The sequence below is a fragment of the Myodes glareolus genome, chromosome 4, assembly GCF_982192425.1.
Source record: "Myodes glareolus chromosome 4, mMyoGla1.1, whole genome shotgun sequence".
NCBI classification, from domain to species: Eukaryota; Metazoa; Chordata; class Mammalia; order Rodentia; family Cricetidae; genus Myodes; species Myodes glareolus.
The window spans coordinates 42,901,987-42,918,863 of record NC_142029.1 but is presented as its reverse complement, the minus strand read 5'-3'; the positions used below and the strand labels follow the sequence as shown (position 1 = coordinate 42,918,863).

The following is a 16,877-nucleotide window of genomic DNA, read 5'->3' as shown; positions in this document are numbered from 1 at the left end:
TCCTGGAACTCCCTCTGTAGACCAGGCTATCTTTGAACTCCCAGAGATCCGTCTGTCTCTGCCTCCCAGGCTACTCTTCCTTCCTTCCTTCCTTCCTTCCTTCCTTCCTTCCTTCCTTCCTTCCTTCCTTCCTTCCTTCCTTCCTTCCTTCCTTTCTTTCTCTCTCTCTCTTTTTTACTTTGAGAACTTTAACCTTTAGCCTGTATATATTTTTAACAGAAAGTAAACCATTTAGAGGTTTTCTTACTCTTTGAATCTCTCTTTACTGTATATCTCTCTTTTTCTGACCACATGGGTCTTTAATTTGCTAAGGAATATGGAGAAGACAACATTCAAAAGTTCCTATGGCTTTTCAAGGTCCTTGCCAGAAAGCAAGCTGCAACAATGTTTCCATAGTCAGGATGGCCTGCTTGAAAGAGTCCGAATTTTCCCTGGCTGGCCGGCTGGCCGGCCCAGAAAGCCAACATTTTAAAACAGCGCAGCTTTTTTCCTGCTTCAGATGAAAACTGAAATGTTTTACTCTAGTCTTTCCCTATCTTTCTCAGGCTTTCTGTGGATGCAGTTATCCACTTGGGTGCTATTATGTAACATGAGGGGGCCTGTTTGTTGGGTTTTTTTTCTGTCCTGCCTGGCCCCCCAGCTGTTTAGTCCCAGAGAAAAATCACACAAAGAACTCTGTAAGTTATAAAGCTGATTGACCCTTTAGGTCAGGCTTCTTATTAGCTAACGTTCACATCTTGATTAACCCATTTTTCTGATCTATGTTAGCCATGTGGCTGAGTACCCTTTTCAGCGGGGGCAGCTCACATCCTGCTGGTTCGGTGGTCTGGGCAGGAGTGGGGGAATCAGCTTCCTCCCTAGAATTCCTCCTGCTCTTGTTGCATCATTTCCACTTCCTGTCTGGGTTTCCCACCTACACCTCCTGCCTGGCCAATCAGCATTTATTTAAAACATGATTGACAGAATACAGACAATTCTCCCACACCAGATATGAATTCTAGGGATCAAATTTATGTCCTTATACTTGCATGGCAGGGATTTTATTGACCGAGCCTTCCCATCTGAACTTTTCTCTTTTTTTATTTCTCTCTCTCTCTCTCTCTCTCTCTCTCTCTCTCTCTCTCTCTCTCCCTCTCTCTCCTTCCCTCCCTCCCTCCCCTTTTTTCTTTTTTTCTTTTTCACTTACTGCTCAGAACTTTCTGTGAAGTCAGTAGGAGTTCTCTATGTGGTGAGATAAAAGGTGCGCCATACTCCAGGATCTTAGATGTTAAGGTCTCTCTCCAGAAGAAGCATCTTCTTTCTTTGCCGTGCCGACTGTTCCATTCGCACAGCTTTGACTCTTGACTTGCAGCTGATGGGTCAGTATTTGCCGTAGCATTTGTGGAAAATAGCACCCTGCAGCAACTCCACTGTGACCCAGAACAAGACTCTAGGCTTCGGGAGTTTGTCCACAGCACTGAAGACCTAGACTGATTTCTATGGGGGCTTCTGGCAGAGAAAATTTGTGTTTATGGGACAATAATTATCACTGAAGGACAACATGTATTCTAAGCCGTAAACAAGCATGTATGATAGTCACATGGCCTGTGACAAATGTCAACACGAGTCAACATAGTTTTAGTCTCTTCCTCCTTCTGGTTGGCTTACTGTTTCCTCTGTTTTTGAAATATTTTAATTTAAACCTGGTAGTATTTGATTTAATTAGTATAATCATAGTTACCATGAGCAGTAGACCTACCTCTTTTGTGAAGAAGAAAATAAAATCTGTTTGCAGTTTTCCGTGTTTCCATGGATGTTTTTCCTTAAAGTAATTACCTTTCCTTCCCTTTACATTCTTTAAAAATTTTTAAATTGTTTTTTATTGAGCTATATATTTTTCTCTGCTCCCCTCCCTTTCTCTCCCCTCCCCTTCTACCCTCTCCCATGATCCCCATGCTCCCAGTATACTCAAGAGATCTTGTCTTTTTCTACTTCCCTTCATTTTTGTTTTTTATTTTTTTTGTGGTTATATTATAATGACATCATTTCTGTCTTCCTTTGCCTCCCTCCAGACTCTCCCATGTACTCCCATTCCTCAGTCTTTCAAATACATGCTCTCTCTTTAACTGTTGTTGCTGTTGTTGTTGGTGGTGGTGGTAGTGGTAGTGGTGTGTGTATTCCTCCTTGTATATGTTTTCAGAGCTGACTGTTTGCTATTGGATAACCAATCGGTGTGTTCTTCCCTGGGGAAGACAGTTCTCCCACTCTCGGCATCCCTTGGTTGTCTGTAGCCCTTTGTGTAGGGTTTCCCCCCTGCCCACATTCCCGTGGCTCCTGGAATCATCCTGTTCTAGCTCACTTTAGGCAGCCATGTTGGTGAGACTTCCTATGCAGCTTCTGACATTTCTAGGAGACACAGCCTCACAGCTCTTGTGGACTTTCTGCCCGCTCTTCTGAGTGATCCCTGAGCCATTGGTTTGGGGTTTGTGTTGTAGATGTTTCCGTTGGGACTGGGCTCTGTACGTCTGTATTTTGATCTGTTGTTGTTTTCTATAATGGCAGCTGACTCTTGAAAAGTTTCCTTGATGAGGGGTGAGAACTGCAGTTCTTCTCTAGATCCTGGAGAAGGAAGTCCCCTTCTTTGTTTGGTTGAGACAGGATATCTCTTATATTTGCTAGACTGGCCTCAAAGTCAAAATCTTTCTGCCTAAATGCTCCCTTACCTTTCTCACTTTTATCAACTGTTATTTCATTGAAACCATAGTAATTATGACTCTTCCTGACCTGGAAGATTAGTTCATAAAACTCAATGTTTTTGGGTTTTTTTTTGTCGTATTTCCAGTTGACAATCTATAGAAATAGATTAGTGTGCATATGTATGTATACAGAGGGAAAGAGATCTTTTCTCCACCTCTGAGCCACACCCAGTCTACTTAGTATATTTTAAAACAGTATTCTAGTATTTAGTTGTCTAATGCAGACCCATTTTACATAATTAGTTTTAGTAAACAAGTCAGTTTACATAAAAGTTCCTGTAATTAGCACTACATGAAATTTGTTTAGGCTGGATTCTAGGAACTGGCTGAAAGACTTTTTCTTTAATTATTCGAAATAAACTATGCTGAAAATAGAATGTTAAATTTATTTTGTATTGTTAGGCATAAATTAGATATTTGATTATAAATGAGTGAGATGCTGTTTGACTCTAGAAATATAAAGTTTAATCTTAAATATGCTTTATTTATAAATGGAACTTTTCTTAATCTGTTATTTCATTATAATTTCTTATTTTATCACTGTTTTACCAATATTTTGAGAATATTAAATTATAAAATTGATTCCTGATTACATATTTAAATACTATAGGCAATCAATTTACTTTAAGTGAAATTACTTTTTCCACTCTATATATTTAAACACCCGTGAATTAAGGGAAGTGAAGCATACAGATGGCTTTTTCATAGACAGTGAAAGTGATACATACTATCAGTGGAAAAGTAGCAAAGCATCTTGAATATGGTTCCCATTTATGATACATGAGAGTTGTAGAGAAATTACCTTAATTCCTCAAGTATGCTTGTATGGCAGCTCCCATTTCCAGAGCGATCCCATCTCATGGTTCCCGTTGCCCAGTACCTCATCAGTCTGATTTGTGTTCACTTCAGGGATGGACATAGAGAGCTGCGCCATACTGCCTAGTAAATTTCACATACCTAGTGCGGAAACTGAGTATTTCCTTAAAATATTATCTTAAAGCTATCAAGTCCCTATTTCGCTTTCACCTCAAGCTTGTTGCCTGTATTTTTAGTGCATTCCTTCTCCGTTTCTTCACTTCTTTATAAAACATACCATGTAACCTAAGTAGAGAAATTTATTTTCCAATGCTAGTTGAAAGACTTGATGGTGTTTGTTTGATATACCATGTATTTTCATGGGACAGTCATCGTTCTTACTCCAAGTATGAAATTAAGGCATTTTAGTTCCTAAGTAAATTTTGTTTTGTAAATTTCCTGCTGTCTCATTCTCTCGGTAGATAAACGCGTAGAAAACTGGCCGCTGATGCAGTCTCCATGGCCAACGCTAAGCATAAGCACCCTGTATCTCCTGTTCGTGTGGCTGGGCCCAAAGTGGATGAAAGACCGGGAGCCGTTTCAAATGCGCTTAGTGCTCATCATCTATAATTTTGGCATGGTTTTGCTTAACCTTTTCATCTTCAGAGAGGTAGGTTTATTACTGTCAATCAAATAGTTCCCCGGGATTGTTGGAAAGGATTTAAAACTGAGACCCCTTGAAACTACTGTTGCAGCCTCAGCATGCACCTCAGCATGGCTGTTAGCTACTCGAAGCGTACTTTTTGACCTTTAGAATTTCTGGGTAACAGAAGTAGGAATTGGAGAGGAGACTCTGAAGCACGCATGGGTTCTCAGCATACTCTTAGCAACTGTTTTGACACTGGGAGCTGTCCAGCTGTTATAGTCTCATCTCTCAAATGCTGAGATACCCGCCAAGCATGGAAGGCTGTTATCAGAGGCAAGAGAGGTGCCTTTTTGGAATATTGGCACTTGGTGAGCTGTTGAAGCGACCTAGAGGCCTTCATCAGTTCCAGGCCTGATACCTGATCAAATACTTGGAAGTACCAGTTTCACACTGAGCCATCTTATGTAATTTACTGTGCTGTGTGTTGGAGCTGAAAGGAGTTGGCTGTCTTGCAGGCGTGGATGCTAATCATCACTCTTTTCTGGACATCAGCAAATTCTCCAGGATATTTTGAAAGAAAATCGGGCAGGCTGGATTGGCACATTTTAAGTTGCCAAAGCCGAAGGAATTCGTTCCTAAGGGACTTACTAAAATTCTGTGTGAGCTGATAGCTAAGCATGGGTACTAAGAAATTAACCCTTCTTTAGAAAAGCCACCAACAGCAACTAAGCCCATAGAACCCCAGCTTCACAGTCCCTTTCATCCGCTTTATTTGGATACCTTCATTTAGTGTGCAGGGCACACACCCCTTTGGACCCAGATATGAATCAGTTAAGGTGGGACAGGTCTCACTTCAGAATCCAAAGAGTTTATTTCATCTTACTTCTGCAGGCAACAGTCCGGACAAAAGGAAGTCAGGGTAGGAACTGAAGCAGAAGCCATGGGGGCACACTGCTCACTGCTTTGCTCGGCCTGCTTTCTTAGAGTATCCAAGACAAACTGCCCAGGGGTGGCACCACCCACAGCGAGCTGGGCCCTTCCGATGTCAACCAGTAATCAAAAAGTACTCTGTATGTTTGCCCACAAGGCAGACTGGTGGGGGCATTTTCCCTTTTCCCAAATGACTCAAGCTTGTGTCATGTTGACATGAAACTAGCCAGCACAGTGACTATAAAGTTTTCTTCAACTGAGTTGGCACTGTATAGATCAGCATCCATATTGGTCTAGAAACGCTAAATGTATTTTTCTAGTTTCTGTAGGAATAGTGCACTATGCTAAATATGTAAGGTCTTGCCTAAGCAAGTTTAATTATAGGAACTAATAAACTATTCTCTAAATAATGAAAAGCTATTATATCTTTGATGGAGTTGATGTCTTCTGAAAACAATGTGCTTGGTTTTTTTTTTTCAACTTAGTCTTTATTAAAATTATAGTAAAAGCTACTGCACCAAGAATTTTAGAACTTGTAACACATTACATGTCAGTTCAAGGGCTGGGTAGAGCCCGGTGGTAGAGCATTTCCCCAGTTTATGTGAGTCCTGAGTTTGATGCCCAGTGTCACAAGACAATGAAAGAATAACCGTAAAATATTTTATGTAGTTGAAATGTTTTTAAGGAAAATAACAGCTTTCAAATTGCGTGTCAAATTTACTGTTTCCAATGCTGTGTCCACTACACCTTTACTCCAACGTTATTCCCTTTGTCCCCAGCTGTTCATGGGATCCTACAACGCAGGATACAGCTATATTTGCCAGACGGTGGATTATTCTAATAATGTTAATGAAGTCAGGGTGAGTATACCACTGAGTACTGTTGACTGCTACCAGCAATTTGACTTTATGGACTCTTGGGATGTAAACGATGTGGTGTTGTATGGGAATGAAATGTGTTGAATGAGTGGGATCGAGAAAGCTCTGCTTTCCCCCTTTTATCTGGTGTTGTAAGAATGAACATTATTGGATGTAGTACTTTACAAATGCTTTATTCTGTATTTGACTGTAAAGAGTATTTTTGATTCTTTTTTCAAGACAGGGGTTTTCTATAGCTTTGGAGCCTGTCCTGGAGCTAGCTCTTGTAGACCAGGCTGGCCTCGAACTCACAGAGATCCGCCTGCCTCTGCCTCCCGAGTGCTGACATTAAAGGTGTATGCCACCATTGCCCAGCTAAGTATTTTTGATTTTTGTCAGACATAGTAGTGTACACCTTTAATTCTAGCACTGGGGAAGGCTAATCTCTATAAGTTCAAGGACAACTCAGTTCTATAACAAACCAGGCCAGTCAGAGCTATATAGTGAGACCCTGTCTCCAGTTTTGTTTTTAAACTTTTGTGTCAAAAATAGAAACTCAGAAGGCTTAACTTATTTGAGGAAAATGTCTTCGTTATATAGGGTTCAGGAGGTACAGGATAATTAGTACGGGTATGAAGTTGGTCTTTATTAAATCTGTAAAAAATGATCACTACTAATATAATGCTACTTTTTGTTTTCCCAGTCACCTACATTAGTAAAATTATCATTCAATTTTAGTTAAAGAAATAGTAATTTATTAAGTATTTAATGATCTCTTGTATCTACGATTGCTATAAAAATTATACTCAACAAACCCAGTTTATCTAAATGCATGTTTTGTTTGTTCTATGAATGTTTTATATATGTATACAGTAAAGCTATATGTGTGTAATAATATTCATTGAGAAAAATATCTTTTAGTATGAATTTTAGGGTAGATATATGAACATTCACCAAGAACCATAACTAAATTGTTCTAATGTACATAGTACTTCTTGTCTGTGTAATTACCCTACCAAAAGGCTTATGAAAAGTCACATGTTTGCTTGCCACATTGGCTTCATTCGCTCAGTGCATGTGTATTTTGCATTATATGTATAGAGTGGCAGGGCCTTGACCACACAAGCAAGAAGATAGATGAAGTCTCTGCCTGCTAAGCACTTACATTCTGGTGAGGGCTGGGAGGCAGGTAATCAGCATGTCAAGAAACAGTTAAGAAAATAAAACCCGGTGTGACTGAGAGAATGAGCAAGGTTGCTTCGTTCAGATTCACAGGATATGAAACAGATTTTCTTCTGATAACTACATTGCCAACGAATCTCCTCAGTGGAGGGTCGGCTTCCTGCTCAAAGTGGGAAGAGAGGCCCCAACTTCCCTTCTCCCAGGAGGACACCCCTTGGATAAGGCAGTCTGTTAATATTATTAGGGGAAAGCTGGAAAATTACCATCCTGCTGGTTGTGAATCCATTCTGCTGACACTCACAGACTCCACCCACTTCAGTGAGTGGATATCCATGCAGTCAAATTCAATAGCACTCTTTCTGTAAAAATGAGCTTTCATGAAAACCTACCAAGAGCGAAAACTCTGATGATTGAGCCGATTGCGTTTGGAGTCTCTACCCATCTCCCAATCTAAGAGAGAATGTGGGGAATGAGCAGTTTAGTCCTTCTGTGTGCACTGCATGCACCATGAGGTGTCATTCCGCATTGTGACGTGTCCCATTCAAAGACAGCCGGTGTAGATCATCAACTAAGCAGAAATGCCCTTCCGTGTGACCTGGGCTAGTTTGGAGGTCCACGTGGAGGAAAAAGCAGACTTTATCCTATAGTTTACCATGCTCATCTTACAGCGATGTAACCGTGGGCATCAAACACAGACTAAGTGATGTCAAGCAGATTTTCAGCTAATTCCCTGGTTTCAAGCAGCACTGCTCAGGTTAAGTGTTATGGTTAAACATAACACTTTAGTTTGTTTCTGGTTTTTCTCTTTTTTCTTTCTCTAGCTTTGAAAATTGTAATGTTAGAAAACGCTTACCCTAAGTAAACCCGGTTATGATCCCAGCACTTAAAAAAGAATTTTGTTTTTCAAAAGAAAAAAAAAAACAAACCACACAAACAAAAACACATTATAGGCCTTAGCTGCAGGTATAAATTGAGGAAAGGATCTTAGCCTCTGCCACAGAAAGATTTGTAAATACGTTTAAGCTGTGAACTGACTTATATTTTAATTTTTATATATGATGTTTATATATATATATATATGATGTTTAGAAAATGTTTACTATAGGAATGTTACATTATGACAATCAGATCCTTGTGGAATGATTTAAAACATATATAGAGGTCACCCCTTGCTGGATCCTTAATCCCCCAGCATGTCACATAATCGTTTTGTACCATCTGGTGTCTTAATTAGAGCCCGAGAAAAGACTTCCTTGTGTAAACAGGATTATATTTGTGACCTAGGAAATAGTTGCTGTTGTTGTCTTTAATTGATCATTTAAAAGATTTCACTAACACAGGCTACAGTGATTAGATGCCTTGTTGTACAGTTAAAGGGAATGGAGAAATTTGTTAATATATGGAGACTAGTGTTATGTAGACCTAGGCCCTGTAGGAGCCCCTAAAGTGTATACAGATACGGTGGTTTCTCTACAAGCTGCAAAGCACAGTGGTGTGATGGCGGCGCAGTCTGTGTTCAGCAGTGGCTACTGCTTAGCTTTAAGCCGAGAACGCTCAGATTTGTTTTCTGGTGGTCCATGGTGAGGTATCAAACCCACTTGGCCGCAGAATGATTGCACACCTTGTACATTTTGTGTGTGATGTCCTGCGTTTGTCAGCACCTAGTGGAGGCCACGCAATATTGTGTTTGACCATGTCCCTCTCCTCTCTTACAGATAGCTGGTGCCTTATGGTGGTACTTTGTATCAAAAGGAGTGGAGTATTTGGATACTGTGTTTTTCATCCTGAGGAAGAAAAACAACCAGGTCTCTTTCCTTCACGTGTACCATCACTGCACCATGTTCACACTGTGGTGGATCGGAATCAAGTGGGTGGCAGGTGGCCAAGGTGAGGACCCTGCCTGCCTCTCTGAACCCCACTTGTGTGCCATTTAGCTTGGTTTCATGGCTAATCATCACCATTCATGTGCCTCTCGCTTCTTTAAAACTTCAGCTCTTCATCTGGGAAGAACTGAGCTCCTAAAGACTTGCCCCCAAGATGAACACAAACCACTAAGCCCAAATGCCAGAAAACAACACTAACTTGAAGGGGGAATGGTACTGATCGGCAGTTCAGATCCAATAGAAACTAAGACACAATGCCTCATTTTCAGTCCAAGCCCTCAGCTTACTCCTGCTCTGATACAAACCTTATGCGACTTCATTGCTTCTCATTTAAGTGAACTTTGACACAGCTCATTAATGCTGAAGAGGATCAGACGTCATGGCTCTAGTCTAATCTAGTCTAGCTTCTAGTCTGGTCTTTCGGATGGCTGTAGACTAAGGGTGGTTTGCATGCTGAGCTGCAGTCAATCCTTTCCTCTGGACACAGGGTGCTGTGCATGCTGAGCTGCAGACAATCCTTTCCTCTGGACACAGGGTGCTGTGCATGCAGAGCTGCAGACAGCCCTTTCCTCTGGACACAGGGTGCTGTGCATGCAGAGCTGCAGATAGCCCTTTCCTCTGGACACAGGGTGCTGTGCATGCAGAGCTGCAGACAGCCCTTTCCTCTGGACACAGGGTGCTGTGCATGCAGAGCTGCAGACAGCCCTTTCCTCTGGACACAGGATGCTGTGCATGCAGAGCTGCAGACAGCCCTTTCCTCTGGACACAGGGTGCTGTGCATGCAGAGCTGCAGACAGCCCTTTCCTCTGGACACAGGGTGCTGTGCATGCAGAGCTGCAGACAGCCCTTTCCTCTGGACACAGGGTGCTGTGCATGCAGAGCTGCAGACAGCCCTTTCCTCTGGACACAGGCTGGCGTTATGTCACTATTTGCAACCTAAGCATTTCACACTTAAGAATTACTAGGAAATTTGAAGCAAAACTCAGAGTTTCAAGGAAAATTAGTAAGTATAAACTGACCCCACAGCTCACATCACGGCAAAGTGCATCGCCGTGTATACACTTACTTAATATTCTAAAGAGAATAAGTTCTGTTGCATTTGACTAAGTAGAATATTGCTAGATCTGTGCAAACTAAATGGATTCATCACTCAATGTATGTAATGTTGTCATGTTTAAAGCTACGTAGAAACCTAAGAGAGTTTTATTTTGGCACTGGTGTGCACATTGCTATCTCTAGAGACTGTAATGTAATGTATTACAAGTCTCCATAAACACTTAAAAGCACCATAGCCTCTTTCCAAGGAATTACTGCTAGGTAGGATTAAAATAGAGGAGGGTAGTGGGCAGCAGTCATTTTCTGTTTGTTGAAGCTTGCCGGAGTATCCCATTTGAGAATTTACTGCTTCAAAAACCCTTTGAATTTTAGCAATACACATTTTTATTTATATGTCTTTAAAAAAACCCTCATAGCTAAATGGTGAAAAATATCAAGCTTAATTTGCAAAGCTTTCCCTGTAGCATCACTGAACTTAGATTTGAGACTAAACCAGAAGGTGCTGTAGATTGATTCGCTTTCCTTCCCAGTGACGTCACTGCCCAGTATCACTTTTCTTAACCTTGCCTCTCATTTCTCAACAGCGTTTTTTGGGGCCCAGATGAATTCTTTCATCCACGTGATCATGTACTCCTACTATGGGCTGACTGCATTTGGTCCCTGGATCCAGAAATATCTTTGGTGGAAGCGATACCTGACCATGCTGCAGCTGGTGAGTTAAATGTTTGGAGAAGTTACTTCTGGTTGTTGCCCAAGCCAAAATAGTTAAAATATTTGAAGTTTATTAATCGTAGAGTGCCAAGGTGTTTTGATTGTTTTCCATCACAAATCTACTTTATAAGCAAGATGCAGCATTAAGGCTGGCTTGGGTGAACTAGCAATAGCCACTTGCTTTATAATGCCCTTAAAGATTGGTTTCAGGGGGCTGGAGAGATGGCTCAGAGGTTAAGATCACTGACTGCTCTTCCAGAGGTCCTGAGTTCAATTCCCAGCAACCACATGGTGGCTCACAACCATCTGTAATGAGATCTGGTGCCCTCCTCTGGCCTGCAGGGACACATGGAGGCTGAACAACACTGTGTACATAATAAATAAATAAATCTTTAAAAAAAAAAAGATTGGTTTCAGAACCTGTCTGTCTGACAGAAGGTCTGTAAAACTACCTGTGAACAGGATGGCTAAATATAAATAAGCCACAAAGTATGTATAGAGATCCATAGGTGACTGTAAAATACTTCCCATGAGTGACTTCTTTTTCCTAACTTACTATTTTCTTTGTTCTTCTTGTTCTTGCATAAATTTCCAGTTTCTCCATGTTTTGGTTCTTGCTAATAGACACGTAGCAAAGAAAGCACGAAGCCAAGGAAGGGTAGGGGTGGGGGATGGGATTCAACACAGGCTTGAGAGCTCTTTCTAGTTCTGTAAAACTCTGTGCTTGAAGAGCAGAGCCAAGGATTTGAACTCGTGTGTTCTCAGCTACTCCTCCTTGTAGGGCTTCTCATTGCACCCCAGAGCAGGCATCAAAGCACTGTTCAGAACTTGGGTGTGGCCTGTAATCAAACTGAAAATGCAAATCCAAGCTGGTGGCTAATCTCCAGGCTTCAGAGTGTATTCTAATATGCTTTAATCATAGTGTACACACAGTTTTTATCAGTGGGATCGCATTTAGAAATATCCCTCTCTGCCTTGAGTTGCTACACAGCTGCCTAACCAAACAGGAAACACAACCTTTGGGGAATGCTGGGTGTGAGGGACTCATTAGCAAAGAGATGCTCCAAGAAACTTCTTCTAGACTTTGTGGAAGCTCTTGATATGGTCTGTAGAACTCATCCTCTCACTAAGAGCCAAGTGGTCCCCAGAAAACGAAAAGGGACCCAAATCATATAAATTGTTTAATCTCTTGTGTGTGGGTTGCCCCGGGCTGTCTTTGAGCTACCTCATACTCAATCACACCCATATACACACCCTATTTAGGTGGTACAGGTTCTAAGAGCCATTGTGAAATCAAAAGTTCTAAAACATTGGATTTTTGCCATGGGAATTGTTAAATTTAATATAAACTGATCATGCATGTGGAACAAATTATCTTAATATTTAATGAAATAGAAATATGGGTAATGCTATCTTTCACAAAAAAAACTATAGTTGCCCATTACATCAGATAGGATGCTGACCTTCTGAGTCTGACTTTTCTCCAAACAATTAAATATTATGCGGATCTTACAAAATGGTAACCCCTACTCATGCTACAGAACCTGTAATCCTGTGCTTCAGACCATTCGGTGACCAGTGCACCAGAATTTAAGTTTATTGTTTGAGCATCTCTAATGCTTTGAATTTTCTCTTCTTGAGAATTCATAAAAATTGAAGAAGATTCTTCTTTTGCACTTACTGATTTTAATTGGAATATAAATTTTTAAAGAACAGGGTTCTTTCAGATGTGAACTTGCCTGTCCCTTACCTGCCAGAGAAAGGCAATGAGCCAGCTTGATGGGCTCAAGTTCATGTTTCAGTGAACGTCCTTTTGTGACATGGCAAGGAAGAGGAATATTTAGAAGAAGGAGGAGACCAGTGGGCAGGGGAGAAGGAGGCTGCGCACAGGGATGCACGTGTATGGCAATGACACTGAACCTAATTATTTTGTGTTCCCGCCTAACAATTTAACGAAAAAGCATGCAGTGAATGTATCTGCTTGCTGACAGCTTAGTAAAAGAAAAGAAGTCTAAACTGTAGGGATTTAAAAAGATCCTACAGATACTATTGCTTTACTCTTGTCCGCCATTTGATCCCTCTCCTTTGATGCCCTTCAGTGAGTATTCAAATGTCCAAATTCTGTGCCAGGGACTCAGGAATGAGTGAGCAAGGCAGAGCCCTGCCGCTGGGAGATCCAGTCTAATGAGGAGATAGACAGTCAACAGAGACAGGATCAGCTTTGGATGGCTATCAGCTCACTTTTAAACACAAAAGCACAGCGATAGGTGGGAGACCTATGGAAATCACTAGAATGCCCATGCTAAGCAGGTGGCACTGGAGCTCTGATCTCAAGGAGGGAGAGACAGAGACTCTTGACCTTTCAAACAGTGTAGCACACTTTGGCTCATGACCACTGTATAGGAGATTGTGACACCCCACACTGGAAGCCTTTTACTACTCTGATTCAATGTTCCCTGTCCCACTGCTTTTGTTTTTCAGGTCCAGTTCCATGTGACCATTGGGCACACAGCACTGTCTCTCTACACCGACTGCCCCTTCCCCAAGTGGATGCACTGGGCTCTGATCGCCTATGCAATCAGTTTCATCTTCCTCTTTCTCAACTTCTACACGCGGACATACAATGAACCCAAGCAGTCGAAAGCGGGGAAGACGGCCACGAATGGTATTTCAGCAAACGGTGTGAACAAGTCAGAAAAGCAGCTAGTGCTAGAAAATGGGAAACCCCAGAAAAACGGAAAGCCAAAAGGAGAGTAGACTGACCTGGGCCTTAACTGGCTGACAGTGAGGAAACTCCTGTGTCATAGAAACTTCCAGGGGCAACAGAAGCAGAGGGTCTGGGGTGGGGAGAGAGGCAGATGTGGTCTGTGCACCTTCAGACTGAGCACACCTTTCCAAATGGTACCCAGATGTTTTATTTATGAAGTTTTTATTTTAAACATTTTTTTTATTAGCCTTGATGTTGTCCAGACCAAAGCAATCCCACTGTGACCTTGGAGCCCCTCCTCCTGTTCATACTCACCTGTTGAGTGGGTGAAAATGTCACCTGTCTTGTATTCTCTCCTTCTTCAGTCTGAATTTTAGATGATCGCAAAAACACAATTTTATGAAAATTTTTTTTTTTATCTAAATCACTAGTTCCCCACTGGTTGCAAATCTGACATTTTCTTGTCCAGAGATAGACTGTGGATACATTTAAATTTGGATTCATTTCTTGACCCTTGTGGTCAAATCTCTCCACCCATAGTCAGAATATTCCCTTTTGGCTGTAATTAAATTTGAAAACTCTGCTAATCTCTGTAGAATCTTAGAGGCTTGATGATGATGATGATGGTGTTGGTAAAAATAAGAAAGAATAACAGTAAAATCCTGTCTTGTGACCCAAAGGCCACCATGACTTACGGCACAAATCACTGTGGGAAACAATTTTTTTTTTTATTTTGTGATGAGGAAAGAAGGTAGCCTTTGAATACTCCTATTGTTAGCAGAAATGTATTATGAGGATCAAGATTATTGAATGATTGAAACAACTCATGTCTTTGTTGGTAACATCTACAGTAGTCGCATTTACATGCAGTTAGAACTCTAAGGGTATATATTGATTTTATCAGGCTTTCCTTGTTTTGATTTGTGGCTGTTGCTGATTTTTCATATGTGGACATACACCTACCTCTTCTGTTGGAAGGAACATTTAAATACAACAAAATGAAATAAATTTTACTTAAAAAATCAAGGAGTCCTCTAATGTAAAATTTAATTTTAACTTTCAAACTTGCTTTTTTTGTTTATTATATTATTTCATTTGCGAATAGCACACACCAAGCGTTTCTGCGATGTTACCCATCTCTTTCAATGTGTCTGATTTTGAGCGACGCTTACTTCCCTTGTGACTACATTGCAGAAACCTTCTTTATAACTAGAAATGAAGTATAAATGCATTTTGGTGCAATACCTTGGCTCCTTGGTGCTAATGATCCGTCCTTCAGTGCTTGCTGTTACAAGGTGTTACTTGTTAATGCAAGATGAGAGAAATGGGAGGCCGAGCCGGGTCTCTCAAGTCAAATTCGGTGTTTACAAAAGACGTAACAGAAACAAACAACTGGAAAAAAGACAGATTTCATGAAATAGAAGTGAACAGCTGAAAAGCTGCGGAAGAGACGTTGTTCCACATTGTTTTTATATAGATTAATTTGTTGGGGTGTCACAGAGGGATCATATGGAAAGAAAAAATGTGACAGAAAATCGCATGAATATTTCTAAACCTTCCAACTTGTCAAAACTGCATGTGTAGGATGTCTGCTGTGTGTACAGACTTTCTGAATATTTTGTAAACTATATTTATTGTGCATTGAGATTACATTTTCCCCAAAGGCATGCAGTCATGAACATTGCAGAAGGATGGCAACACATAGAGTAACAGTGCGGTCTACGAGGCTCAACACTTTGTTTCTCGCCAGTGTGTAATGACTAGAGATGTGTGAATCTTTGTGAACATTCTGTACTGGCTTCCCAGACCCCTTCATTCCCTGCTCTCAGATTTCAGCACAATAAATATACTACTGATGTGGGAAAAGTGATTCTTTTGTTAATCAGTTTATTTGTTTCTGTTCTAATTTATTTTCTGCTGCCAACTTCTTACATAGAAAAACAATGAGACCAGATTTTGGGTCTCTGAGTTTTTGGTTCACAGTTTATTATTTTTGTATGTATTCATTTGTTTATTTTAGAGGCAGGGTGCTGCTGTGTAGCTCAGGCCGGCTATGAACTCTGCACCCACTCTGCCTCCAGAGTCCTGGGATTGCAGGAGCACAGTAGAACTAAGAAGTTGTTTTTATGGTCACTTTTTTTTAAAATTAAAAACTAGTGCTATTTGCTTTCAGACATGAAACATATCATTCTAAAAAAAAAATCTGAGGAGGCTCTTAGAAATCTCATATTTAAATCACTTAGTCTTTATTATAAGTTTATGGAAGATGACTTTAAATGCTGAAATGACAGCCCTTCTTAATAGCTTTGGCAATTTCTGAATCATCACAGAACAGTCATAGGCCTTGCTGCTGACGCCCAGTGAACGAGGCTTGCACCTCCTTTGTATTAAAATTTCTTTCATGAAAATACCTTCCTAAGTAGGAAATAGGGAATCATTAAATATTTACACATTCAAATACTTGACTGTAAACACCCGAAACAGCCGGCTTTCAAGTGCAGTAAATGACTGTAGCTTTTTTCTTTTTTCTTTTTCTTTTCTTCCTGTGCTCTTGTATCTGTTTCCTGACAGACACTGACTAGCTGCTAGTTTTGGCTTCAGCATTACTAATTCATTAATTCTTCCATTCCACACTCCAGGCATCTGAACATTCTTGAAACGTGGACTCTGCCAGTGTCACGGCCCTTGCTAGTAACTTCTGTTGTCTGTGGCCGAGGGCTGCTGCTCAGGGAGGGATCGAGAGCCACAGTGCCCTCAAAAAGAGTCCTAAGAGCCTGATGCAGGTGGATAGTCATGAGACTTTTAGGGCTTTCAGTAATTTTCCGGTTCTATCTCCTGAAGAGCAGAAAAAAAAGAAACTAGACATTATAACGGAGTCATATAGCTGTCCCTTGGGTGGCACTTGGTGGCAATGTTGCTTACTTGTGCCCCTGGGTTCTGCTTGATATAAAAGCCATGGTTAGCAGAGCCATTGGCTTGTCCTAGACCTTCCGCAGGTCCCAGGCTGCCTGCCAGGCTGCTGTGTGTCTCCCATATCTGAGGTGATTGTGTTAATGAGGCCTACACAGGAGAGAGGATGCAGATGGTGACAGGCTGAGATGGTTTGTCACTTGTATTTATGCCTGACAGCATAAAGGGATTTTCCTAATAAATGCAAACAGATTTTTAATATTCTGGAGTTTACCAGTGTTGCTGGTTTTGCTTTGTTTCCTGTTTACTACACATATCTTGGACACAGCTAAGCTGTTCTTTCAGCTCTTTCCTCCTTGCAGTCTCTCCTCATCCGTCTGAACTCCCCTGCTCCCCTCCCGCCTTTCGGTTCTTTGTTCCTCTGCTTAGTTTAAAATTCCTTGCTTTGTGTTTGCCAGGGGGTGA

The 16,877-nt window shown here is 41.0% G+C and overlaps 1 protein-coding gene across 1 annotated transcript in view; it reads left to right on the top strand.

Annotated features, from left to right (window-relative positions):
• The window catches only part of Elovl4 (ELOVL fatty acid elongase 4), a 32,216-nt gene extending 16,844 nt beyond the window's left edge, over positions 1 to 15,372 (top strand). Inside the window, exons 2-6 of the mRNA XM_048435755.3 lie at positions 4,013 to 4,200; positions 5,886 to 5,966; positions 8,861 to 9,032; positions 10,669 to 10,796; positions 13,277 to 15,372. Coding sequence (XP_048291712.2) covers positions 4,013 to 4,200; positions 5,886 to 5,966; positions 8,861 to 9,032; positions 10,669 to 10,796; positions 13,277 to 13,552 — 845 coding nt within the window. The 3' untranslated portion in view covers positions 13,553 to 15,372. The remainder of the gene's footprint in view (positions 1 to 4,012; positions 4,201 to 5,885; positions 5,967 to 8,860; positions 9,033 to 10,668; positions 10,797 to 13,276) is intronic.
• Positions 15,373 to 16,877: the final 1,505 nt, after the last annotated feature.